The 23699-nt window shown below is 62.4% G+C and overlaps 2 protein-coding genes across 2 annotated transcripts in view; one reads left to right on the top strand and one right to left on the bottom strand.

Annotated features, from left to right (window-relative positions):
• The window catches only part of casp8ap2 (caspase 8 associated protein 2), a 32862-nt gene extending 26717 nt beyond the window's left edge, over positions 1 to 6145 (bottom strand). Inside the window, exon 1 of the mRNA XM_030111049.1 lies at positions 6142 to 6145. The gene's annotated coding sequence lies outside the window, so the exon portion shown is untranslated. The remainder of the gene's footprint in view (positions 1 to 6141) is intronic.
• Positions 1 to 23699, top strand: part of mdn1 (midasin AAA ATPase 1) — a 39552-nt gene that overhangs the window by 12834 nt on the left and 3019 nt on the right. Inside the window, 62 exon segments of the mRNA XM_030111045.1 lie at positions 5 to 119; positions 203 to 460; positions 543 to 740; positions 1215 to 1423; positions 1491 to 1613; positions 1688 to 1885; positions 1967 to 2074; positions 6037 to 6225; positions 6318 to 6407; positions 6482 to 6745; positions 6825 to 7089; positions 7163 to 7322; positions 7515 to 7631; positions 7706 to 7914; positions 7989 to 8137; positions 8369 to 8568; positions 8708 to 8931; positions 9059 to 9172; positions 9242 to 9371; positions 9439 to 9545; positions 9617 to 9750; positions 9842 to 10008; positions 10096 to 10216; positions 10306 to 10519; positions 10630 to 10870; positions 11376 to 11499; positions 11567 to 11731; positions 11801 to 12015; positions 12167 to 12554; positions 12681 to 12793; positions 12859 to 13537; positions 14205 to 14360; positions 14449 to 14629; positions 14632 to 14736; positions 14811 to 15064; positions 15141 to 15236; positions 15333 to 15427; positions 15562 to 15686; positions 15762 to 15914; positions 17071 to 17180; positions 17260 to 17333; positions 17399 to 17582; positions 17663 to 17807; positions 18045 to 18191; positions 18280 to 18406; positions 18541 to 18646; positions 18971 to 19086; positions 19184 to 19567; positions 19646 to 19872; positions 19948 to 20070; positions 20520 to 20707; positions 20827 to 20988; positions 21065 to 21202; positions 21293 to 21428; positions 21594 to 21772; positions 21848 to 21979; positions 22084 to 22237; positions 22423 to 22691; positions 22765 to 22917; positions 23019 to 23120; positions 23195 to 23393; positions 23474 to 23638. Of these exon segments, the coding sequence (XP_029966905.1) occupies positions 5 to 119; positions 203 to 460; positions 543 to 740; positions 1215 to 1423; positions 1491 to 1613; positions 1688 to 1885; positions 1967 to 2074; positions 6037 to 6225; positions 6318 to 6407; positions 6482 to 6745; positions 6825 to 7089; positions 7163 to 7322; positions 7515 to 7631; positions 7706 to 7914; positions 7989 to 8137; positions 8369 to 8568; positions 8708 to 8931; positions 9059 to 9172; positions 9242 to 9371; positions 9439 to 9545; positions 9617 to 9750; positions 9842 to 10008; positions 10096 to 10216; positions 10306 to 10519; positions 10630 to 10870; positions 11376 to 11499; positions 11567 to 11731; positions 11801 to 12015; positions 12167 to 12554; positions 12681 to 12793; positions 12859 to 13537; positions 14205 to 14360; positions 14449 to 14629; positions 14632 to 14736; positions 14811 to 15064; positions 15141 to 15236; positions 15333 to 15427; positions 15562 to 15686; positions 15762 to 15914; positions 17071 to 17180; positions 17260 to 17333; positions 17399 to 17582; positions 17663 to 17807; positions 18045 to 18191; positions 18280 to 18406; positions 18541 to 18646; positions 18971 to 19086; positions 19184 to 19567; positions 19646 to 19872; positions 19948 to 20070; positions 20520 to 20707; positions 20827 to 20988; positions 21065 to 21202; positions 21293 to 21428; positions 21594 to 21772; positions 21848 to 21979; positions 22084 to 22237; positions 22423 to 22691; positions 22765 to 22917; positions 23019 to 23120; positions 23195 to 23393; positions 23474 to 23638 (10873 nt within the window).

Genomic DNA, 23699 nt, shown 5'->3' on the forward strand with positions numbered 1-23699 from the left:
CCAGCTGTCTCCGGCCCTCAGGAACCGCTTCACAGAGATCTGGTGTCCTCAGAGCAACAGCCGCGCCGACCTGGTTCAGATCGTCCAGCACAACCTGCGGCCCGGCCTCTCGCTCGACGGTACGGCACCACGATTCTCCGGTGGAATTCCGGCCTCGGCTCCTTCGGTCACGGCCCGTTTGTCCTCCTCCGTCGTCCCTCAGGCGGAGACGTGGCGGAGCTGATGCTGGACTTCATCGACTGGCTGACCCGGCAGGACTTCGGCCGCCGCTGCATCCTGAGCGTCCGAGACATCCTGTCCTGGGTCAACTTCCTGAACGCGGTGTGCGAGCGGGACGAGGACGGCTTCATGACCATGGGGTCCCTAGAGGACGAGGAGGAGGAGTGGGACCTCCGGCTGGACACGGTCACCGCCTTCATCCACGCCGCCTGCCTGGTCTACGTGGACGGGATCGGATCGGGTGAGCGTCCGTTCTCGTCTCCTGACGGTCAGTCGAGTGCGCGAGCCGGCGGGTGAGCTCTGCCCCGGTCGTTGCCTTGCAGGAACCACGGCGGCCTGCGCGGACGGCGCCCTGCGGGCTCGCCGCCTCTGCCTGGGCTTCCTGCAGCAGCGGCTCAGCAGCATGACCCGCCTGGACCAGGACATGCTGGACGCTCTGAGGGTGTACGACAGCGGCCTGCCCCGGGAGCCGCAGTGGGGGGACGGCTTCTTCGGCATCGACCCCTTCTACATCGCGCTCGGTACTGACGTCGCACGCAGAGCACAGCTCACTGCATCCTGCCATGCTGGTTTCCATGGCGACAGTCTGACGGTACAGAGAGGAAACACTCTAAATACAAGTTCAACATTATTCCGGTGAGGAGTAAGCGCCCTGATGTAAGATACGATATGTCAAAATATCATGGATCGATTAGTTTGTTAAAATCAAACAAGAAAGGATTTTACTCTCTCAAGTTTTCTTTGTAGTTTTTACATTTCTTAAGAACTGGATAGGACTCTGACCGTCTGTAGCGCTTATGTTTGACAGCTTTATTTATTAATGTTTGTTGTTTTTACCACATAGTGTGGGTGTAGCAGGTTAGTGTCTTCCTGTGGTTCTTTGTGGTTGTCAGTTTCTCACGCCGTCAGACTGTCCCAGGTGGAGGCTGCTGTGTAGCTGCAGCAGGTGGGGGGTGGAGGTTCTCCGCCGTGCTGAGTGTCCTCTGGTCCTCCAGGTCCCCAGACGGAGAGCCGCAGCCTGCCCGAGTACGCCGTGGCGGCCGGCACCACCGCCATGAACGCCCAGCGCCTGCTGCGGGCGCTGAAGCTGCAGCGGCCGGTGCTGCTGGAGGGCTCGCCCGGCGTGGGGAAGACCAGCCTGGTGGCGGCGCTGGCCAAGGCGTCGGGACACCACCTGGTCCGGATCAACCTGTCGGAGCAGACGGTGAGTGTCTGGCGTGGCGGCGGGAGGCGGCGGCGCCGTGAGGCTGACGTCCCGCGTTCTCTCGTAGGACGTCACCGACCTGTTCGGGACCGACCTCCCGGTGGAGGGGGGGAAGGGCGGAGAGTTCGCGTGGCGGGACGGCCCCCTGCTGGCGGCTCTGAAGGCGGGGCACTGGGTGGTGCTGGATGAGGTAGGACGCTGTCCACACAGCGCGTCTCCTGTGTCCCTGCCGCAGCAGCAGGACTCTAACCCGTCTCCCCGCAGCTGAACCTGGCCTCGCAGTCCGTCCTGGAGGGGCTCAACGCCTGCTTCGACCACCGCGCCGAGATCTTCATCCCCGAACTGGGCATGAGCTTCCAGGTCCAGCAGGACAAGACCAAGATCTTCGGCTGCCAGAACCCCTTCACTCAGGGAGGGGGCCGCAAAGGCCTCCCCAAGTCCTTCCTCAACAGGTTCACTCAGGTCAGGAGGTCACGGAGGCCGAGCAGCTGACTGTGCTCTGGCCTGCAGCCAGAACTCCTCAGGATGTTCCTGTCCTTCCAGGTGTTTGTGGACCAGCTCACCACCAAGGACATGGAGTTCATCGGAGAATCCATTTTTCCCAACATCGATAAGGAGATCGTGGCCAAGATGGTGGAGTTCAGCAACAAGGTGGGTCTTCTCCTTCATACTGTGTAAAGAAATAAACCTGGTCTTCAGCTCTTCTCTCTTTAAAATGACCTTTCCACTGCTTTTCAAACCAGGCTGGTTTTATTTCTGTCAGTGAAACAGAGGGACAGACAGAGGCAGAAACGAAGAGTTTTCCCTTCACTCGTCATTCACTTTTTATCTGAAATTCTTCATTAAAACACTTGATTAAAGGAAAGGATAAACCATCCCGACCCTCCCTACATCTGTCTGCTTTTTCCTCGGTGAGCATGTTTTCTGATGAGGATCAGTGTGTTACTGTGTCTCAGACTCTCCACAGCCTGCCGTGACGCCTCCTGTCCTCTTCTCACCTCATTTCCAGCTCCTTTTCTCCTTCAGTTGGGATTAATTCTTCAGGCCAGCTTTCTTCCACTCTGCCCAGTAGGCCTTTTTTTATTGGACATGGTAGCGTCTTCCATCTGGCGAACATGGCTGAGCCAGCACTGCCTTCGCTTTGTGAGGACTTCTAGGTTTGGCACCTTGTTGCTCCACTTGATGTTGAGGATACAGCGAAGGCAGCACATGTGGAAACCGTTCAGCCTCTGCTCCTGCTCTGCCTCACTGCCATACAGCAGAGTGCTGACGGTGTAGGCGTTGTACGCCGCCATCTTGGTCGTGGTTGTCAGCTTGGGGTTTTCCCAGACACGTGTATTGAGCCATTCAAGTGTAGTTGCAGGCTTCCCGATGCGCTGGTTGACTTCCTCGTCGAGGGACAGGTTGTTGCTGATTGTGGACCCAAGGTAGGTGAACTGGTGCACAACGCCTAGTTCATAGCTGTTGATGGTGGTGACAGGTGGTGTTTCCACACCCTGGGCCAACACATTGGTCTTTTTCAGGCTGATCGTGAGCCCAAAGTCTTTGAAGGCTTGAGAAAATTTGTTCATGATTTCCTGGAGCTCTTGCTCTGTGTGAGGTGACTGCAGCGTCATCAGCAAAGAGCAGATCCCTGATCATGATCTCATGAACTTTGGTCTTTGCTCGCAGCCTGGCAAGGTTGGACAGCTTCCCATCTGGTCTGGTGTGCAGGTACAGGCCTTCTGAGGCAGTCCCAAATGCGTGCTTCAGGAGCAGGGTGAAGAAGATCCTGAAGAGGGTGGGCAAGGGCGGGCCCTGCTCCTGATGTCGAAGGGCTCGGACATGCTCCCTTCGTACTGCGCTGTCGCCTTCATGCTGTTGTGGAATGACCTGATCATGCTGTGTGGTTTTGGGGGCATCCAGTTTTCACCAGGGGACTGAAGAGCCCTTCCCTGCTGACCAAATCAAACGCTTTCATTAGGTCAATGAAGGCATTGAAAAGGGGCTTCTGTTGTTCTCTGCGCTTCTCCTGCAGCTGACGAAGGGAGTAGATCATGTCCACTGTGGAGCACTCTGCTCGAAATCCACACTGGGACTCTGGGTACTCGCTCTCGTAGCTGTTGTAGGCGCGCTAGCATTACTCGGACGTACACTTTGCCAAGATGCCTATGTTGTTGTTGAAGTCACTCCTCTCACCCTTGTTCTTGTACAGGGTGACCATCTTGTCATCTCTTATGTCTTGTGGCACACCTCCTTCTCTCCAACACTGACAGAGGACGTCATGTAGTGTCTGCAGAAGGTGGTCCTGCAGCGCTTGATTAGGTCTGGTGGAATGCCGTCGGTTCTCCGTGCTTTTCCCCAGGCCAAGCTGTCGATGGCCTTGCCCAGTTCTTCAAGGGTAGGTTCAGCGTCCAGTTCCTCCATGACTGGTAGCGGCTCGATGGCGCAGAAGTGACAACAACATTTTCTCTGGAGTACAACACTGAGCAGTGCTCCACCCATCTCTCCATCTGCTTGGCTTTGTCAGTAATCACTTCACTGCTTTCCGATTTGTGGGGCGCTGTTTTGCTTTGTGTCGGTCCTAGGGCCTTCTTTATCCCTTCTTACATTCCTCTGATGTTGCCTGTAGCTGCTGCATTCTGGGTGTTTTCACTGCGCTGTTGCCAGGACTCATTGGTACATCTTCTTACCGTCTGCTGCTCTTTGCTCCTGGCTGATCTGAGTGCTTGGAGGGACTTCTCTGTAGGTGAGCGCTTGTATTCAGCTGGGGCAGCTCTCTTTGCTTCGATGACTGGAGTCATCTCGCTGGACTTCACATCAAACCAGTCACAGCTCTTGGAGGTCTTTCTTCCAAATGTTGCAATGGCTGCTTTCTGAATTGTCTCTCGGAGTTGGTAACATTTCTCAGAGGCGGATTCATGCGATTGTTCTGCAGACAGGGCGTTCTCCAGATATTTGGCAAATTCTTCAATTTTCTCTGGGCACTGCATCTTGGTGGTGTCGATGTGGGACGTCCCCTTCTGCTTGGTGTGGTGGAGTTTCTGGGGTTGAAGTGGTCGGTGTCGCAGTGCGCACTGTGGTATGTGCGAGCGATGACCACCAACTTGAGACTCGCACATCCGACAATGGCCATGTCCAGCTGGTGCCAGGGCTGCTCGCGTGGGTGTTTCCAAGACGCTGTGTTGTGGCTTGGTCTGGAAATAGGCGTTGGTCACGCAGAGGCCATGATGAGAGCAAAGCTCCAGCAGGCGCTGCCCGTTTTCATTCATCTGTCCAACTCCAAACTGTCCGAGGCAGGAGGGCCAGGAGTCATGGGCGGCACCAACTCGGGCGTTTAGGTCACCAAGCAGGACAAGATGTTCGGACAGTCAGCAGGCGTTCAGATCCCCTGTCTCCTGGTTCAGCCATTCTCAGCAGGGAGTTCCTCACTGCAGATCCTACTCCATGCTCTCTATGTTCCTCGGCACTCTTTCCCTGCCAGAAGGAGGTGAAGTCTGTCTCCTGGAGTGTGCCTGTTCCAGCAAGGCACGTTTCTTGCAGAGCCACCATGTCTCCCCGTAATCACAGCAGCTCATCGTTGATCACGACTGTCTTCCTTGCATCGCTGATTGATAGAAGATCAGACGATAGTCCGCTGGTCATTGTGCGGACGTTCCAGGTTCCAAGTTTGAGAACTGGTCTCTTATTGTTGTTTCGTGTTTTCTTGCCTGGTGCAGTGTTTGCAGTCTGCTTGTCGGTGTTAACCTAATCCCCATGCACCCAATGAGGAAGGCAGACTGTGGCGAGACCATACCTTACTGGCTGGGGGCTGCCCAGCTTGAGGCGGGCGATAGCTGCCTAGTGGAACCTAAGTCTCACCCACTGTCGCAAGCAACTCCTGGCGCCATACTCTACTCCAATTGAGCACTGTGACTTATCACTGGTAACTGCAGCTTCCTGTGTTGTGCCGACGCTGTGAAGCAAAGCCAGTGTCCTTTCCAGGGTGCATGCCGCAAGGCAATGGAGGTTTGAAATCAGGGGTTTCCTCCCCCTAGATGGGCCAGGTTGACAAGCCGCCATCTACCCGAAGCATCTGATTTTAAGGCGGTCCGCCCTCGCCCCTCTCCTATTAGTAGAAGCAGTTCCGTCGGGTTTGGTGGCTGAGCCACACGAGCAGGCTAGGAGTTGGACTTTGTCATCATAGGCTTTTGGAGACGCACGCCATGAGGAGCATTTTACAAGCAAAGGGAGCTTATGCCCAGTGCCACTGCTGGCTATGACAGCCTTAGAACCAGATGGAAGCTTGCCAGATTGAAGACAGCAGAATCCCGAAAGACGTCTTGTACGGTGAGCTAGCGTCTGGCACAAGACCTGTTGGATGTCCCAAGCTGCACAACAAGGATGTCTGCAAGCAGACATAAAAGCTCTGGACATCAACACTGAGAGCTGGGAGACCGCAGCAGCTGGACTGTACTTTATGCCTCGTTTCCTCCCCGATGGCTGGGAGGATCAGAGGGGCCCCCAACGTTGTAAACCTTTAGAACCTCCTGGAGGTGAACCAGAAGAAGACTGGCAGGGCTCAGAGTGATGAAGAGCCATTTGGTTCCTGTTCTGCCTGCTGATGACCTTCAGAGCCGATTGTCTGCCTGCAGCTGGTCCAGGAGGTGTGTGTGGAGAGGCGCTGGGGGCAGAAGGGCAGCCCCTGGGAGTTCAACCTGCGGGACCTGTTCCGCTGGTGCCAGCTGATGCAGGCCGACCAGTCTCCGGGGTTCTTCAACCCGGGCCAACACGTGGCCCTGGTCTACGCAGACCGGATGAGGACGGAGGCCGACAAGGCTCAGGTAACCGGCTGGACTCTCACCGTGCCACGCGGTCGTATTTGCACTTTGGGAATCAAGCCGGGTTCCAGGACGTGGTGCTGTTGTGCCCTCAGGTGCTGTGTGTGTTCCGGACGGTGTTTGGAGAAGACTTCGAGCCGTACTGTGGCTCCAGGCAGTTCCACATCACTCCCCTCAACCTGCAGGTCAGTCCAGACTCCGCCCCTCCCCGCCCCGTGGCGGTGCAGTGGGATCAGGACCGCCTCTTCTGGGTTTTCAGGTGGGCTTCTCCGTGCTGCATCGCAGCGGGGGCGCTCCCGTAGCCCTGGACCCGCCGCTGTCCATCACGCACCAGGCGCTGAGGCCTCTGGAGTCCCTGATGAAGTGTGTGGAGATGGGCTGGATGACGGTCCTGGTGGGCCCGGCGGCCAGCGGGAAGACCAGCCTGGTGAGGCTGCTGGCCCTGCTGACGGGACACCGCCTCAGGGTCATGGCCATGAACAGCGCCATGGACACCACCGAGCTGCTGGGGGGCTTCGAGCAGGTAGGGGGTGGCCGGGGCTGCGGCGCGTCCCGACAGCGCCCGACGGTGCCCCGCCGCCTCATTGCCGTCTGTCTTTCAGGTGGACATCATGCGGCCCTGGCAGCAGGTCCTGGAGAGCGTGGACTACATCGTTGCCATGGTGATCCGGCGGGGCCTGATGTCTCTGGACGTGGGGATCCAGGACACGGAGTTCCTGCTGCAGACCTGGGGCCTGTTCTGCCGCTGGCTGCAGGAGGAGGGCCTGCAGCGGACCGGCGCCACCATCAACGCCGAGGCCCTCAACAAGCTGGAGGTCATCATCCTGCTGCTGCAGAAGCTCAACACCAAGCTCAAGGTCTTCACCGGTAAGAGGACACGTCCCCGCCGGCCGCCCAGTCCCGCCTCAGACCCCGCTGCAGCGTGGCGCTCTCCTTCCAGACATGTCCAAGCTGCAGACGGACTTCACCCTGCTGAAGGAGCGCCTGGCCCAGCTGGAGGACGGCTGGACCAACGGGGGCTTCGAGTGGCTGGACGGCATGCTGGTGCAGGCCCTGCAGGCCGGAGACTGGCTGCTCATGGACAACGTCAACTTCTGCAGGTCAGACGGGCTCCTTCCCTTCTGCTGGTTGGAAGCGTTCAGCAGTAAAGACGGTGCTCGTGCTCCAGAGTGCTTTAGCTTTAGAACGTCGGTAGAATTCCTGGAGCTTAACTGACATCTTTAGAATGTAGTTGTTTTCAGTCTTGAAGCTCAGCGGTGACGGGACTTTACACGGGTGTGCTCTGTCCTCAGCGCCTCCGTCCTGGACCGCCTGAACGCCCTGCTGGAGCCTGGCGGGTCGCTCACCATCAACGAGCGCGGCGTGATCGACGGGAAGACCCCCAGGATCAGCCCGCACCCCAACTTCAGGTAGGAGGCCCGCCTCCGGGCCGGGGCGGCCGCGGCGAGGGAGGAGGTCTTCACTCCGCCGCCGGCTCTCGCAGGTTGTTCCTGACCATGGACCCGGCGCACGGGGAGCTCTCCAGGGCCATGAGTAACAGAGGGGTGGAGATCTACATCCCCGGGGAACAAGAGGGGGTCTGCTGGGACGCTCTGGACCTCAAGACCCTGCTTCACACCGCCGGGGTGACCGGCGACTGTGTGTGTGACCTCCTGATCGAAATACACAAAGGCATCAAGTGTGCCATCTGGGGTGAGCCTCCTGAAGACCGGCACGGGTCAGTGTCCCGTCAGTCCCGGTGTGTCTGACGAGCCGTCTGTCCTCAGACTCCCCCGCCTCGTCGGTGGCCTCCCTCCTCCACGCCGCCGCCCTGCTGTCCTGCCAGCTGCAGAGAGGGGTGGATCTACCCAGCGCCCTGCAGCACGCCTGTGGAGAGGCCTACTCCCTGTGCCAGCGCTCCACGCTCAGCCAGAAGGTACCAGGACCCGGGACCCGTGAACCGGGACCCGTCTCCACTCCACTGAATGATGCAGGAAACGAGCAGAGACGGCAGACTGGGTCCAGTCTGTCCTCTATGTTATGAAACTGATAAGACCTGCAGTGAATGTTAAGGAAAGCTTTTGATTCACTCTGAAACCTCCTGAGAGGAGTTAACCTGTCTGTCCCCCCCTCCCTGTCCCTGTCCCCGTCCCCGTCCCCCCTGCAGAAGGCCCAGCAGCTCATCGAGCAGCAGCTCTCGGTCCTGGACCTGGAGGACTGGGGCAGCGGCCTGCTGTGTGCCGGAGTCTGGCCCGACGGCTTCCCGTCCGCCCTGCTGTCCACAGAGGACTCCTGCTTCTCCGCCGTCCTGCGGGACGGACAGGTCCTGTCCTTCTGCCTCAACACGCTCAGCCTGCAGGGCAAACGGTGAGCGGCGGCGGACGCCAGGTCCAAGAGTCCTGCTGTCTCCAGGACTGCTCTGGTAACGCTGAGGCTGACACTGTGTGTGTGTGTGTGTGTGTGTGTGTGTGTGTGTGTGTGTGTGTGTGTCTGTGTGTGTGTGCAGGAGCCGGCCGCTGAGCCTCAGCGACCTGCAGAGGGCGCTGCAGAGCAGCGGCGCTCACGAAGGCCTGCTGTTCTCCGGGGGCGTGGTGGACCTGGAGGACGGAGACGCTCTGAAGCTGGTCCCCACGGCGGTCCGGCTGCTGACGGAGAGAGCGTCTCACGGAGACTGGCTCCTGCGCAGCAGCTGGCTCTCACATCTGGCCCGGAGCTACAAACACACCCCAGGTGGGGGGCACGCACACACGCACGCAGCAGTGCGCGCACACACACACACGCGCACGCACGCACGCACGCACGCACGCACGCAGCAGGAAGCTGACCCCTGCTCTTGCTGCTCTTGCTGCTCTTGCAGACTCGGCTCTGCTGCAGGTGGAGGCTGGGAACAGGGCTCTGAAGGCCGTCTTCTCCAGCAAGCTGGCAGCCAGGGGGAAGTCTCTGACCGAGCTGCTGCAGCCGCACAGCACAGGTAAAGCCCCGCCGGCACGCCCCCCCCCCCCCCCCCCCCCCCGGTGTGATCCAGCCGCTGTGTGTGCAGATGAGTACCGGATCCTGGTGGACATGCGCTGGAACAAGCAGTATCTGGACATCCTGGCCAGCAAGTGTAACTTCGAGGACGAGGAGCGGTACACGGAGTTCCTGGAGGCGCTGAACGCCGTCGCCAACAGGTGCAGCGGACTCGTTCTGGGCGCAGCTGAAGCGCGTCGCCGTTTCTGACGGGCCGTTTCTGTGCAGGATGGTTCTGATGATGGACAGAGAGCAGAGATCGGTGATCTGCTCGTGTGCCTTCAACATGTCTGCTCCCAGCTCGGCTCTGAGGATGGCCACCGCCTTCAGTAAAGGTTGGCTCCGCTCGCCGCCGCCGCCGCCTCCTCGCAGCGCAGTGCCGAGTCAGACGGCTGTTCCCTCACAGGTACGGTGGACGTGGCCCACCTGCCCCACCCGGTGCTGATGCACCTGCGCACCTTCCTGGACCTGTGGGACTCCTTCATCCTGCAGGCCGTGCAGGGCGGCCAGCCCCACATCTCCGACCACATCATGTTCGAGGTCAGTGCCGCGGCGAGCGTAGAGCGCAGCGCCGCCTCCGGGCCGGCGCGCCGACGAGGCCGGGGGGGCTGAGCTCCCCGTCTGTGTGCAGATCCTGCAGCTGCTGCAGTGGCTGGATCGCTTCTGGGACGTGTGCGGCTCGCTGCCGGCCGACGCCCGCGGCGTGCCGGTGCTGTCGCTGCACTGGCAGTGGGTGCAGAAGCACCTCATCCTGCGGCTGCCCCAGCTGCTGCTGGGAGACGCCTCCTCCAGCGTCGAGTAAGGCCCCGCCCCGCCCCTCCCCCACCCCGCCCCGCCCCGCCCTGCCCCGGTAGCCTGCTGACCCCGGTCCTGTCTGCTCTGCAGTGGCCTCCAGGAGCTGCAGGTGGTGTCTGCAGCCATCCAGAGCGTGCTGTCCAGTCCGGCGTCCCTGTCCACGGCGCTGAAGGACATCCAGAAAACCCTGGGGAAAGCTCTGCCCTTCAAGGTGGGTGCAGCAGCAGCGGCGGCAGCGGCAGGTTTCCTCCTCTCACCGTGTCCCCTCCGTCCCCTCCGTCCCCTCCGTCTCGTCCTCAGCTGGACTCGGTGGCGGAGTGTGCGGCCCGGCTGCGGCGGCTCAGTAAGGCTCTGGACGTGAGCGACGTGAGGCTGGACGGCAGCAGCGGCTCCTGGAGGCGGGAGCTGCTCCGCCTGCAGGGGGCGGCGCTGGGCCTGCACCTGAAGGAGGGCCTGCTGGAGGCCTGGGGCCTGGTTCTGCTGGCCAACAACCAGCTGGACCCGCAGCAGTCCGGTGAGTCCGGATGGAGTCCGCTGTACCCTACAGAGCCGGGTTCCCGTCCAGCCAGCTCCGAGCGCCACAACATGTCCTTTTCATCCTCGCTTCCCGTTTCCTCCCGCCAGGCGTGCTGGACAGGCTGATGTCCAGTGTGGACCAGCAGCACAACCACATGAGCTCCAGGGGCCTCCTGGAGGTCTGCCCCCCCTCCGAGGACCAGGACCCGGCCGACGGGGCCCGCGAGGCCCGAGAGGAGCTGCGGCAGCTGAGCCGGAGGGCCCAGCTGTGGCCCCTGATGGAGCAGCTGGCGGTGCTGAACCAGCTGCGCCTCAGCACTGACCTGCTGCACCTGGCGCTGGCTCCCGGGTAACGCCTCCACCCGGCACCCCTCTCTGCCTCTCGCTTTATCGATCATGTTTAAGGAACTGACAGGACTCAGCACAGCAGGAAGCCTTTTCTTCATCGTTCACAGAAACAAAGCCGCCTAGCAAAAGAGTCCAGGTAGAAGTACCAAACACTGAGCGCCTGTAGCCTCCGTGGGCGACATGGACAGTAGAAAGACAAGGGAGCCAGAACAGAGCCCTGTGGAACACCACCGCTTCGCAGTGGGAGGAAGACCGTCTGAAGGAAACACCTTTCCAGACAGAATATTAAATCTTTCCTCAGGTTTTCTAAATGAACACAAAGTGAAGCCTTTTGTTAGATTTTGTCGGAGCTTCAGCTGGAGGTTTGACGTGATTCACTGTCGGGACAACATGAGTTAGTAGTTGTAGATTTTGGCACAAAGGAATCCTTGTCATGTGTCTGACAGTTGAGATGTGAGCGTCTTGCTGTAGACGAGCCTGATCTGTCTGTGACCTCTGACCTGCAGCGACCCGGAGGCGGAGGAGTCCCTGCGGCGGGAGCTGTCCAGACACCTGCGGTTCTGCCTCCAGTCCACGCCGCTCAACGTGAGCCAGCTGCAGCCGCTGTGGTTCCTGCTGAGCAGCGACCGGGTCAGTGCCGCTCCTCTCGCCGCCGGCCGCCGCCGGCCGCCGCGGCTGACTGTCCTCTGCCCCGCAGCCCGCCGAGGAGCTGCCCCTGGTGTGGTGCGAGCTGCTGACGGAGGCCCTGGCTGCGCTGTGGACCTGCAGCACCGCCTCCGACCCCGACCGCTGGCTGAAGTGGGACCCGCTGAGTCCAGAACCCGAGGCGCGGCCCCGGCTGCCCCCCTCGCCTGAGAGCTCGGTACGCACCCGCCAAGCTCCCGTCAGCCACTGCTCCCCGGGCTCCTCTCACTGCGTGTCCGTCCTCCAGGGTCCCGCCGCGCTCGGCACGGCGGTGTGGTCGCACTGCATGCTGGGAGTGCTGGGCGGCGGCGAGGGCGGCGCCCGCCCGGAGGCGTCCGGGGCGGCCCTCCTCTCGCTGGCCCGGGTGTCTCTGGGGGAGTGGAAGGACAGGGTGCAGCAGCTGCAGGACGTCTCCGCCGTGCTGTGGGACAACATGGCCATGAGCGCCCTGGCGCCCTTCAGGTACGGCCAGGCGCTCGCTGCTGGGGGGACGGGGGCGGGGCCAGGCCAAGCCAAGTTCGGTCAACGAGCTTCTCAGAACTGTCTGAAAAGGGACTGGGAGAAGACGGCGTTGTTTCAGTGAGGTGTGTCCTGCCTGTCTCCTGTCCCCCAGGGGGACGGACTTCCGGCTGCAGGGCGCCGTCCTGCGCCGCCAGCTGCAGAGCATGGCCGACCTGCTGCCCCCCAGCCTGCAGGAGGGCTTCATGGAGAGCTGCGAGAGCCTGGTGGAGGACGCCGACCCCCTGATCGCGGCCCAGGAGATCCAGACGGTGTTCCGGGACTTCCTGCCCCCCGACGCGCTGCCGGACGGCGTCCCGCAGGCCTGCCTGGCCGCCCTGCAGCACTACGTGCAGAGCAAGGTGCAGGGCCGCGGCACGGCCGGCCGCTCGGGCGCCTTCTGGGTCCACATGGGCCTGCTGCAGATCAAGACCTGGACCCCGCAGACCGTGTTCGACCCCGCCGTGAAGAGGGCCTACAAGCTGAGCTACGCCCAGCAGGAGGTCTGAGTCCCACCCACTGCCAAGGAGAGCCGGCCGAGCAGTTCAGCCTGACGCTGACGGTGTGTGTGTGTGTGTGTGTCTGACGATGTGTGTGTGTGTGTGTGTGTGTGTGTGTGTGTGTTGCAGCTGGCCGAGCTGCAGGAGGAGTGGCGAGGACGCAGCCTGTCGTCTCAGCTGATGACCGGAGCGGAGCTGGAGGAGAGCAGCACCACCGACGGCTTCCAGCACCCTCGGATCAGGTCCGGCACCCTCTCAGACCCCCTCTGACCCCCCCCGGCCCCGGCTGACCCCCCTCTGCCTGCAGGTACCTGTGGATCCGCATGCAGCAGGTGAAGGAGCAGATCTCGGAGCTGCGCAGGAAGCAGGCGTGCCGTCCGGCCGAGCCGCAGTACGGCCGGCTGCTGCAGGAGCTGCAGCACTACCAGAGCAGCGTGGGACAGGCGGCGGCCGTGGACGACCTGCTGTCCCGCCTGCTGAAGGCGCCGCAGGCCGCCGCCGCCTCGTCCCGGTCCCGCGCCGCCGTGCAGGCGCTGCTGAGGGAGGAGTCGTCGTGGCAGAGCTCGCAGCGGCGCTTCGGCCAGCGGCTGCTGGAGGAGTACCCGCTGTACCCCGACGTGGTGGGCCCGGTGCGGACCGGCATCCTGCAGCTGAGGCACGGCATGAGGCTGGCGGCGTCGCAGGCGCGGGCCTCCGCCGGCGCCGCGGCGCCCGGCCTGTCCTCGCTGCTGTCCTGCCTGCTGGCCTTCCCCTCGCCGTCCGCCGAGCGCCCCTCCTTCCTGTCCCGCGCCGACTTCCTGTGCTCGCGGACCTGCATGGACGTCCTGCGCCGCCTGCCGAGGCCGCCGCCCCCCCAGCAGGACCCCCCGCCGGTGCCGGGAGCCTCCGCCCTGCTGCTGAACGCCCTGCTCTACCTGCAGTGCCACGCCGTGTCCGAGGGCGAGCTGAGCGGCGACGCGCACCGCCTCTTCACACACATCTGCCAGGTGAGAGCGCCGCCAGGACCGCTCAAGGGGGTCTAAAGCTCAAGACTATTGAAGCCACACATCTGAGTCGCCGAATATATAAAGTCAAGTAAGTTTTGATAACATCATGGGGTAAATGTATTCCCCAGGCCCTGTTAACTTGCAAATATTAAAAATGTATTAATACAGTTGCGGTAGCTGACTGGCTGGTAAGTTAGGTGCTAAATGAAAGCTGTTTTTCATTTCATTGACCGTTAGGCTAGCTCATTATGGTGCTAGCTAGCTCAGATCTGATGCTGTTTCTTCTGCAGATAATACAGAATGATAGGAAAAGATGACATTTCAACAGATTTATTTCAGTAGAACTGAAGTCTTTATTCTTATATGAACAATTATTTCAATGAACAGCTAAAACATGAATGTTGAGTCAATACTCCCCCCCCCCCCCCCCCCCCACCCAAAGTTCTACTGAAATAAATCTGTTGAAATGTCATTTTTTGTATTATTTATCATGGATGTCTGCTTTATGACAAAAAATATTTACATTTATGTTCAGATACCATAAAGTTTGTTTAAATTGCCCCCAATTTCCAGTTAATTCCCATAATTCCCATAATTCCCATGGAAAGTTTCTAATTTGGAATATCTCCAATATCCCCCAGCTTAACTTCCCATGGAAATTTTGCAGGCCCTGGTGAACGAGTGGGACGAGCGGGAGCGGCGGAGGAGGGAGCGGGAGCAGGAGCAGGCCAGTGTGTACCGCAGCCGGCAGCACGGCTCGGGGCTGACGGAGGACGAGCAGGACGAGCGAGACTTCCAGCAGCACTTCCCTCACTTCCAGCAGGTAGACCTCGGAGGACGCGGTGTGTCCCAGCGCTGGAGGGACGGTGGGTTCCGTCTCACGGGGCTCCCTGTCCGTCCTGTCTCCTCAGGATTTCGCAGACCTGGTGTCCCAGCCGAGTCTGGAAGGTCCGGCTGAAGCGGGCCTGCAGGCGGAGGAGGCCCCGCCCCCGGAGGAGCCCCCCGAGGCGGACTCCCTGTCCAGCAGTGCCACGGTCCTGCTGGTCCAGGCCCACCAGGGTCTGTGTCTGACTCACGCCCGCTCGCCGTGGTACCCGGGCCGAGCGGCGCCGGACGGCCCGGGCCGGAGCAGGTCCGGGCCCTGGTCTGGTCCTACCAGCTGGCGGCCCCCCTGGTGTCGGGCTTCTACCAGCTGCTGGGTGAGTCGGGGGGGCTCTGCTCGGGTCTCGGGCTCCGCTGGAGGCGGCGGTTCTTCATCCCTGTCCCTCCTCAGATTCAGACCTGGACCAGCAGCTGACGGGCAGCGAGCTGCTGCTGTCCGGCCTCCTGCAGAGCGCCGTGCAGGGCCCCCCGCCGCCGGGCCCCGGGGGCCTCCGGGCTCTGGCCGCGACCCCCGAGGGGCCGTACGACTTCTACCAGCAGCCCAACATGAGCGAGGCCCGCCTCTGCCTGCCGGTGCTGGAGCAGCTGGGCCTGGCGGTGCAGCGCAGGCTGGAGGACTGGCCCCAGCACCCGGCCCTCGTTCAGGTCCGCCCCCCCCCCCCAGAGTGTGTTCTCACTGGAGGGGGGCGTCCTCGCTCACTGTGAGCTGTGTGTGTTTCAGTTAAACGTGGTGATGGACCGGATCAAGGCCTTCAGCCTGGCCAGCCCGTTGGCCAAGTTCCTGAACGGTCTGGAGATCCTGCTCAGCAAGGCCCAGGTGAGTCCAGCCGAATGAGACATCAGCTGAGGTGGGACCAGCTGGAGCGTGGCTCTGCGGTCGGCTCACCCCTCCTCTCCTGTCGGCTGCCGTCAGGACTGGGAGAACAACGCCAGCCGCTCGGTGTCCCTGCGGGCGGAGCTGGACGCCGTCACTCAGCTCGTCATTCAGTGGAGGAAGCTGGAGCTCAGGTGAGTCTGGTGAGGCGTGAAGGGAGGTGATGGACTGCAGAGACCTGAAGGGACCGTCAGACGAGCGTACCCGGCTCCCGGCGTGGGTTTACCTCCCTCACCTGAAACGCCTGAACCGTGTCTCTGTTGGTCAGTTGCTGGTCCAGCAGTCTGGACAGCGCGCTGAAGCGCCACACGGAGAGCGCCGCCCAGCTCTGGTTCTCCCTGCACCAGCTGGTGGAGCGCTTCCTGCAGGAGCAGGGGGCGGAGCCAGACTCAGGTACACACCGAGCGCCGGGTGGCTCTGACGTGTGACGCTCTGCCGCCACACTGAACCCTGGCGGTGGTTTTCCAGGCGAGGAGGTGGAGCGGCTGTCCCTGTCCTCGGTGGCGTCCACCCTGCAGGCCTTCATGGAGGGCTCCACGCTGGGACAGTTCCAGACCCGCCTGGACCTGCTGCTCGGCTTCCACTGCCACCTGCTGCTGCGGCCCCGGCAGCCCGGACGAGGTCAGCCCGCACGCACATCCACCGCACGGACACCCCAGATCCACCGCACGGCGAGCACACACACCCCAGATCCACCGCACGGAGAGCACACACACCTCAGATCCACCGCACGGCGAGCACACACAGCCCAGATCCACCGCACGGCGAGCACACACACCTCAAATCCACCGCATGGCGAGCACACACACCTCAGATCCACCGCACGGCGAGCACACACACCTCAGATCCACCGCACGGCGAGCACACACAGCCCAGATCCACCGCACGGCGAGCACACACAGCCCAGATCCACCGCACGGCGAGCACACACAGCCCAGATCCACCGCACGGCGAGCACACACAGCCCAGATCCACTGCATGGCGAGCACACACACCCCAGATCCACCGCACGGCGAGCACAGCCCAGATCCACCGGACGGCAAGCACACACACCTCAGATCCACCGCACGGCGAGCACACACACCCCAGATCCACCGCACGGCGAGTACACACACCTCAGATCCACCGCACGGCGAGCACACACACCCCAGATCCACCGCACGGCGAGCACACACACCTCAGATCCACCGCACGGCGAGCACACACACCTCAGATCCACCGCACGGCGAGCACAGCCCGCATCCACTGCACGTCTCTGTAGATCCGTGACCTCTGACCCTGTTCCAGCCAGTCTCTGTAGATCGAGTCCATGCACTCTGCTGTGGTGGAATTGTGGGAAAAGCGGCGTGTTGGGTCACGAGGTCACGTGTGTATTGACGGATCGGTGGATCTATGGCGTGGACGAGGTCAGCCGTGGGTCGTGGACCGTCTGTCCGTCCACATGCGAGCATCATCTCAGACGCAGGGATTGGATTTCCACTGAACCCAGCGTTTCCCGGGGTCGTGACCCCTGGCGGCCGTCACTGACACGTTTGGCGTTTTGCCAGAGGTCAGAACGCCGCTCGATACCAGTCCATTGTCCTGACATGTTGGATGTTTCCAGCCGTCCCCCCTGAGGACGACAACAGGACAGTCCTGTAGGGAGACTGAGGACACCCGGTCTGACAGTCGGGGTTGAGACATTTGGAGGTGTCCTCAGGTCTGGGGGGGTCCAGCGGTCAGAGTGGTGAGTTCTGGACAGGATGTCCCATTGAGCGGGGTCCTGCTGTCCTTGCAGAGTCTCTGTCCAGTCTGCTGTGGAACCTGCACCGGTACTACGCTCAGTTCTCGGAGGGCGTCCAGACCCGGCTGTCCCAGCTGCGGCAGCCCATCGAGAAGGAGCTGAAGGTACTTCCTGTCTTCACTTGAGACGTCCGCCCGTCCGTTCGGAGACGTGTCCTCACTCCCGTGTCCGCTCTGCTGGCAGGACTTTGTGAAGATCTCCAGGTGGAACGACGTGAGCTTCTGGTCCGTCAAGCAGTCGGTGGAGAAGACTCACCGGTACGTGGCGTTCCCCGGAGCCGGCGCCGCTCCTTCCGCCGTCTGACGCCTGCTTCCTCTTCCAGCACGCTCTTCAAGTTCATCAAGAAGTTCCAGGAGGTCCTGAGCGGCCCCAGTCTTCCTGCTCTGGTGGAGCAGGGCAGCGGCGCCCGGCTGGACGGCGTGGACGCCGACCCGGACGAGACGCCGGTCCACCGCGTGCACCGGGCGCTGAGGACCTGTCCGCCGGGGACAGACGTGGACCTGCAGGTGAGTCCTGAAGCCGCTCCGCTGTGGGAGCGGGACGGACGTCTGGTCCGGTCCTCAAGCCGCCGTGCCGTGTGTTTCAGAGCCAGAGTCCAGAGGACGGGGCGGACGCCTCGTCTCTTCAGGGACGGCTGCCCGCTCTGTCCAGGAAGATGAAGAAGATGTGCGTCCAGCTGCTGAAGAAGAACCCGGTCCCCGAGCTGACCGAAGACCTGGACTGCTTCACCGGTGAGACCGCAGCTTCTCATACCAGCGTCCCTGTAGAGAGAGTCTGACCTGAGGACCTGTACCGGGACGGGTGTCTGGCCCCGCCCCTCCAGCACACCGCCGCCCTGCTGGCGAGGGGGAGCATCAGCTCTACCTGCAGAAGATGTTTCAGTTCAGACTCGGAGGACAGCCTCTGAGTGTTGCTATGAGCAGACGGTGTTGACGGCTGCGTGGCGTCCCATCATGCTTTGTGCTCAGGCGAGGTGATCGGGACCCTCGGGGGCCTGCAGAGCCTGGCCGTGGACCCCACCGCGGACCGGGACAAGCAGAGGGCCGAGGTGAAGCACATCCTGCAGCAGAAGCAGCGCGCGCTGGCCGACCTCTTCAGGATGCTGTCAGACATCGGTGACTGCCCGTCCTCCTCCTGCCCCCCCCCCCCCCCCCCCCCCATTCCTGACCCCCCCAGTCAGAGGTTGACCCCGTGGTCTTTCAGGTCTGTCGTACCGTAAAGGAGTGACCTGGAGCCGCTCAGCTGATCCACAGGAGACCCTCTGCCTGCAGCCGCTGGACATCAGCACCGTCCTGACTGCTGTGGGGAGGCAGGAGCCCCGCGAAAGCAGGTACACACACACACACACACACACACACACACACACACACACACACACACACACAGAGCAGGTAAACACACGCTAGTGTTAGTGTTAGTGTGTGTGTGTGTGTGTGTTCCCTCATTGGTCTCCTGGGGTTGAAGGTTGTTCACAGAGCTGCAGGCGGCCTGGGACGGATGTCAGAAGTACTTCTACCGCTCCTGGGCCAGAAGAACGGCTCTGCAGAGCGCCCTGCAGCACGCCGCCAAGGTACACACACGCACACACACACACACACACACACACACACACACACACACACACACACACACACACACACACACACACCGGAGAGCTGCAGAACCTCCCTCCAGAGCGGAGCAGGGAGAACAGTCTGGAGTGTGTGTGGCCGTCACTTCACCTCCTCCCTGTGGGACAGATTGCTGTCCCGATCAGAGACACACACACAGTCTGAAGTAAGTGTGTGTGTGTGTGTGTGTGTGTGTGTGTGTGTGTGTGTGTGTGTGTGTGTGTGTGTGTGTGTGTGTGTGTGTGTGTGTGTGTGTGTGTGTGTGTGTGTGTGTGTGTGTGCAGGAGCTGGGTCTGGGGAACACGGAGCGCTGCAGAGGGTTCTCTTCTCACCTCTTCAAGCTGCTGCTCAGACAGAGGCGGAGGCTGACCCAGCTGACGGAGCAGTGGCTGCAGCTCAGGTAGGTGTGTGTGTGTGTGTGTGTGTGTGTGTGTTGTGTTGTGTTGTGTTGTGTTGTGTTGTGTTGTGTTGACGGTCTGACTGCTGTTTCCCGTCAGGAGGCTGACGGCCAGCGTCCAGGAGGTGGGTGTGTGTGCTGGGAGCCGGGGGGGGGACGGGGGCTGCCTGCTGCCCCCCCAGGCGGACCTGGCCCAGTGGGGGGTCCGCGGCCGGGCGCTGTCCTCGCAGTGCGGCACGCTGCTGCAGCAGCTGTCCTGGCTGCTGCAGTGCTGCCCCGAGGACCCCCCCCAGAGGGAGGGGGACACCCTGCGCTGCCCGTCGCCGCTGGCGGCGCAGCGCCAGCCCCCCGGCTGCCTGATGCGGCGGGGAGACGCCGCCTGGACCGGGCTGCAGCAGCGCGTGGCGGCCATGCTGGGGCGGAGCCGGAGCCTGCGGGCGGAGCTGGACTGGGCCGGCCGGGACGACGACGCGCTGCACACATGGTACCGTCCTCCAGACCACAGGTCAGAACCCGCCCCGCCCCGCCCCGCCGCACCGCTGACCCCCTCACCCCCCTGCAGGAAGCAGTTTTCCTCGTGCTGCTCGGCGTGGGACGGGCTGGCCGCCCTGGCGGCCGACATGCTCTCCGTGGAGCAGCTCTTCACGCCGGCCGCCGTCCCGGGCGGCGCCGCCGGCCGGCCCACCGCCGCCCAGAGCCTGCAGTACGTCCGCACGCAGCTGGAGGACGCCGTGACGCAGTTCACCACCTGGAAGACGCAGCTGCTGTCCCTGGGCCAGCCGCTCCCAGGTGAGGGACGGGGGGAGCGGGACGGCCGGGCCGGGACCGTCTCTCCGGGACTTCACGCCTCCGTGTCTCCGGCAGACCTGCAGCCGTCCTTCTGCGCCCAGTTCTCCGCCGAGGTGGAGGAAACCATCAGCAGGGTGCTGGTTGCCGTCCAGACGCTGGTGAAGAGGAGGGAGGAAGAGCCGCCGCCCGGCAGCGCCGGTGAGCCACGCATGCTAACAGGCTAACATGCTAACAGGCTAACAGGAGGCTGTAATGTCCAGGCGACATGAAGTCATGTTGTAAGGATTCACTGCGAACCAGAACAGACTGGAGATTGTCAGTGAACAGTGATCTTTCTCTTGTCTCAAATGTCCATCCTCTCTGACTGTAGAGCATCTTCCTCCTCTGACATCAGATCATAGAGCATCTTCCTCCTCTGACAGCAGATCATAGAGCATCTTCCTCCTCTGACATCAGACTGTAGAGCATCTTCCTCCTCTGACAGCAGATCATAGAGCATCTTCCTCCTCTGACCGCAGACTGTAGAGCATCTTCCTCCTCTGACAGCAGATCATAGAGCATCTTCCTCCTCTGACCGCAGACTGTAGAGCATCTTCCTCCTCTGACGTGCTTGGTGAGAACATGTCTGAGTTGTGGTTCTCCAGCAGGATCTGAGGACCAGCAGGAGGACTCTGTGGAGGACCTGCTGAAGCCGGGCCACCTGACGGGGCTGCTGCAGGAGGAGCTGGAGGCCCAGGTGGAGGCGCTGTGCGCCGGGGCCGTGGGCGGGGGCCTGCAGAGGCTGCTGGGCCGCCTGAGGTCCCACCGGGACGCCTGTCAGCCAGCACAGCTCCAGGTTCTACCTACAGCTCTGTTCCAGCAGCTGCTGAATGTACGATGGTCACTGTGACGACAGAAAAGCATGATGGGTGTGTGCGTGTGTGTGTGTGTGTGCGTGTGTGTGTGTGCGTGCAGGAGGTGGACCGGGCCTGCGGGATGCTGCTGCGTCTGCAGCCTCTGCTGCTGGTCTACTCAGACCTGGTGCGGTTCTACCTGGTGGTCAGTCTGGGGGTCCACCGGACCACCGGCAAGCTCCTGTCCGTGCTGGCAGCCATCTTCACCCAGCTGGCCCAGAAGGTACCGAACCGCTGACCCACTGCACCACTGCGCCACCCAGAGCGTCCACCCCTGACCCCCTGGTCCTCCTCCTCAGGGCTTCTGTCTTCCTGAGGACCTGGCGGGAGGCGGAGACGGAGAGGGCGCCACCCAGTTCCACGACTACGAAGGAGGAGGCCTGGGCGAGGGCGAGGGCACGAAGGACGTCAGCGACAAGATCGAGAACGAGGACCAGGTGAGGGGTCCTCCGGACTGGTTCTGACGGCGGGAATCGAACCTGCGGTCCGTCCTGCTGACCTTCCGTCCCGCTCGGCTGGGCCCGCAGGTGGAGGACAGCTTCCAGGAGGGCCAGGACAAGGAGGAGGAGCAGGACAGAGGCAACATCAAGGCCGAGGACAACGCCATCGAGATGTCCGAGGACTTTGAGGGACAGACGCAGGACGGGGACGAGCAGGAGCCGGGTGGGTTCGAACCGGGGGTCCTGAGTGGGACAGGCTGGGTTCACGAGAAAAGACTCTGTTGGCTTAATTTTCTAAGTGTCTTCATGAGACAAGAGAGACTGGAAGACAGACTGGGACAGAGTCCGTCTCCTGCAGGTCTTGACCGGGTCTGTTTGTCCCTCCCAGGTGAAGACGAAGAGTCGGACAGAGAGGACGAAGACGAGGAGCTGGACAAGAAGATGGGGAAGCTGGGCGACGGCCAGACCGACACCCTGGACGAGAGGATGTGGGGGGACGAGGAGGACGAGGACGAGGACCAGGAGGACCAGGAGGAGGAGGAGGAGTCTGGACAGGGCATGGACCAGGTGAGTCCACATCGGGCCGGTTCGGACCAGCTCCGTCCTGATCCTCCCCGCTCACCGCGGTCTGCTGGGTCTCAGGGCGAGTCCCAACTGGTGGCCAAGGACGACAACGTGGACGCCGCAGAACCCAGCGAGGACCGCAAGGACCAGGACAGAGACGAGCCGCTGAGGGACGAGGAGGAGGACAAGATCCACGAGCAGGGAGACCAGGTAGCTCCGCTCAGACCGGTCCCTCTGGGCGGGGAGACAGCTGGAGTCCACGTCTGTCTCCTGACCTGCTGCTGTCCTCCTGTCCTCCTGTCCTCCCGCTCCAGAGGGACTTCGACGAGAACGAGGTGGATCCGCATCACGGCCAGCAGGACCAGAGACCCGAGCCCGAAGCCATGGACCTGCCCCAGGACCTGCAGCTGGACCGGGACGAGGACCAGGCCGGGGGCGAGGGGGAGGACGGAGACGAGGGGCCAGAGGGTGAGGAGGAAGAGGGGGACGGAGACGAGGGCGGCGGGGGGAGAAGGGCTGATGGAAGTGAAGTTTTTCAAAATAAAAGTCTGCCCAGGCGTCTTGCAGCCCCTCATATGAGGAACCTGCTTCATCGGCTCACACTGCAGTTTGTCCTCCTGACGCTCAGTGACATCCTGTCCCCCCCTCCTCAGAGGACAACCCGCTGGACATCGAGGACATGGAGGACAAAGCCATGGAGCTGGACGGACAGGAGGAGCAGGACGGGGGACCGGGAGAGGAACAGGGAGCAGAGGAGGGCTCTAAACCTGAGGAGCAGGAGGAGGAGGAGGAGGGAGGGGGGGAGGAGCCTGAGGAGTCAGCTGAGGGGAAGGAGGAGGAGCAGGAGGCTCAGGAGGAGCGAGGGGAGGACGGACGGGACGAGGACAGGAGCGTCCCGGACGACAGAGGACAGAAACCAAAGGTGAGGATGGACACAAAGCTCCACACCACGAGTCCTTCTGCTGTGGCTCAACGCTGACTCCTCACCGCTGCAGGAGGAGGAGGAGCAGCAGGAGGAGGGGGCGGAGCCAGAGGCAGCCGACAGGAAGGAGCACCACAGCGAGGCTCAGACGGGGGACGACAACGTCCAGAGCGACACGGCGGTGGAGCTGGCAGGAGAGGCTTCAGAGAGGGAGCAGGCCAAGGAGGTGACACACACACACACACACACACACACACACACACACACACACACACACACACACGGACCCTGTCCTGGTCCAGGATCTGACCCGGTCCTGGTCTGCAGGAGCACGGCAGTGGAGCGGCGGACGCCAGCCAGTCGGAGGGTCACCGCTCCCAGCTGACCGCCAGGATGGCGTCACAGTCCCAGACCCAGGACCGGACCCAGGTAGGGTCCAGCCCTTCCCCCCCCCCCCCCCCCCCCAGCTCCTCGCTGTCCCTGACCCTCCCCCTCCCCCCCAGAGCTTCAAGAGGAAGCCCGGCCGGGCGGACAGCGAGCGCTCCACCGGCGACTACAGCGAGCGCATCAACAAGCGGCTGCGCACGGCGGAGCGCAGCGGCGAGCGGCGGCCGGACGAGCGGCAGGCCGACGGCCGGCAGGACTCGGAGCTGTACGAGCACATCAGGCAGGGGGAGGAGTCGTACGACGCCCAGACATACGGTCAGCCCCGCCCCCCTGATGCCCCGCCCCCGTCCCGCCGGGTGGCGCCCTGGACCCAGCTCCTCTTGTGTGTCTTCCAGACGTCGCCACCGCCGAGCAGCAGGAGGCGGCCGGGCCGCAGCGGGACGAGCAGGCCGAGGAAGACGTCGCCATGGAAACGGAGGAGCAGCAGGAGGAGCTCCGGGCGGCCGACGCCCAGCAGCTGAAGCCCGAACAGCTGGACCCCTCCAAGTCCTCCCACAGAGGTGACCCCCCCTCCCCCCGACCCCGGAGCGGCGGCGCAGAGCGTGACGGAGGCGTGATGGA

The sequence above is a fragment of the Salarias fasciatus genome, chromosome 15 (genome assembly GCF_902148845.1).
Source record: "Salarias fasciatus chromosome 15, fSalaFa1.1, whole genome shotgun sequence".
In the NCBI taxonomy this organism is placed as follows: domain Eukaryota; kingdom Metazoa; phylum Chordata; class Actinopteri; order Blenniiformes; family Blenniidae; genus Salarias; species Salarias fasciatus.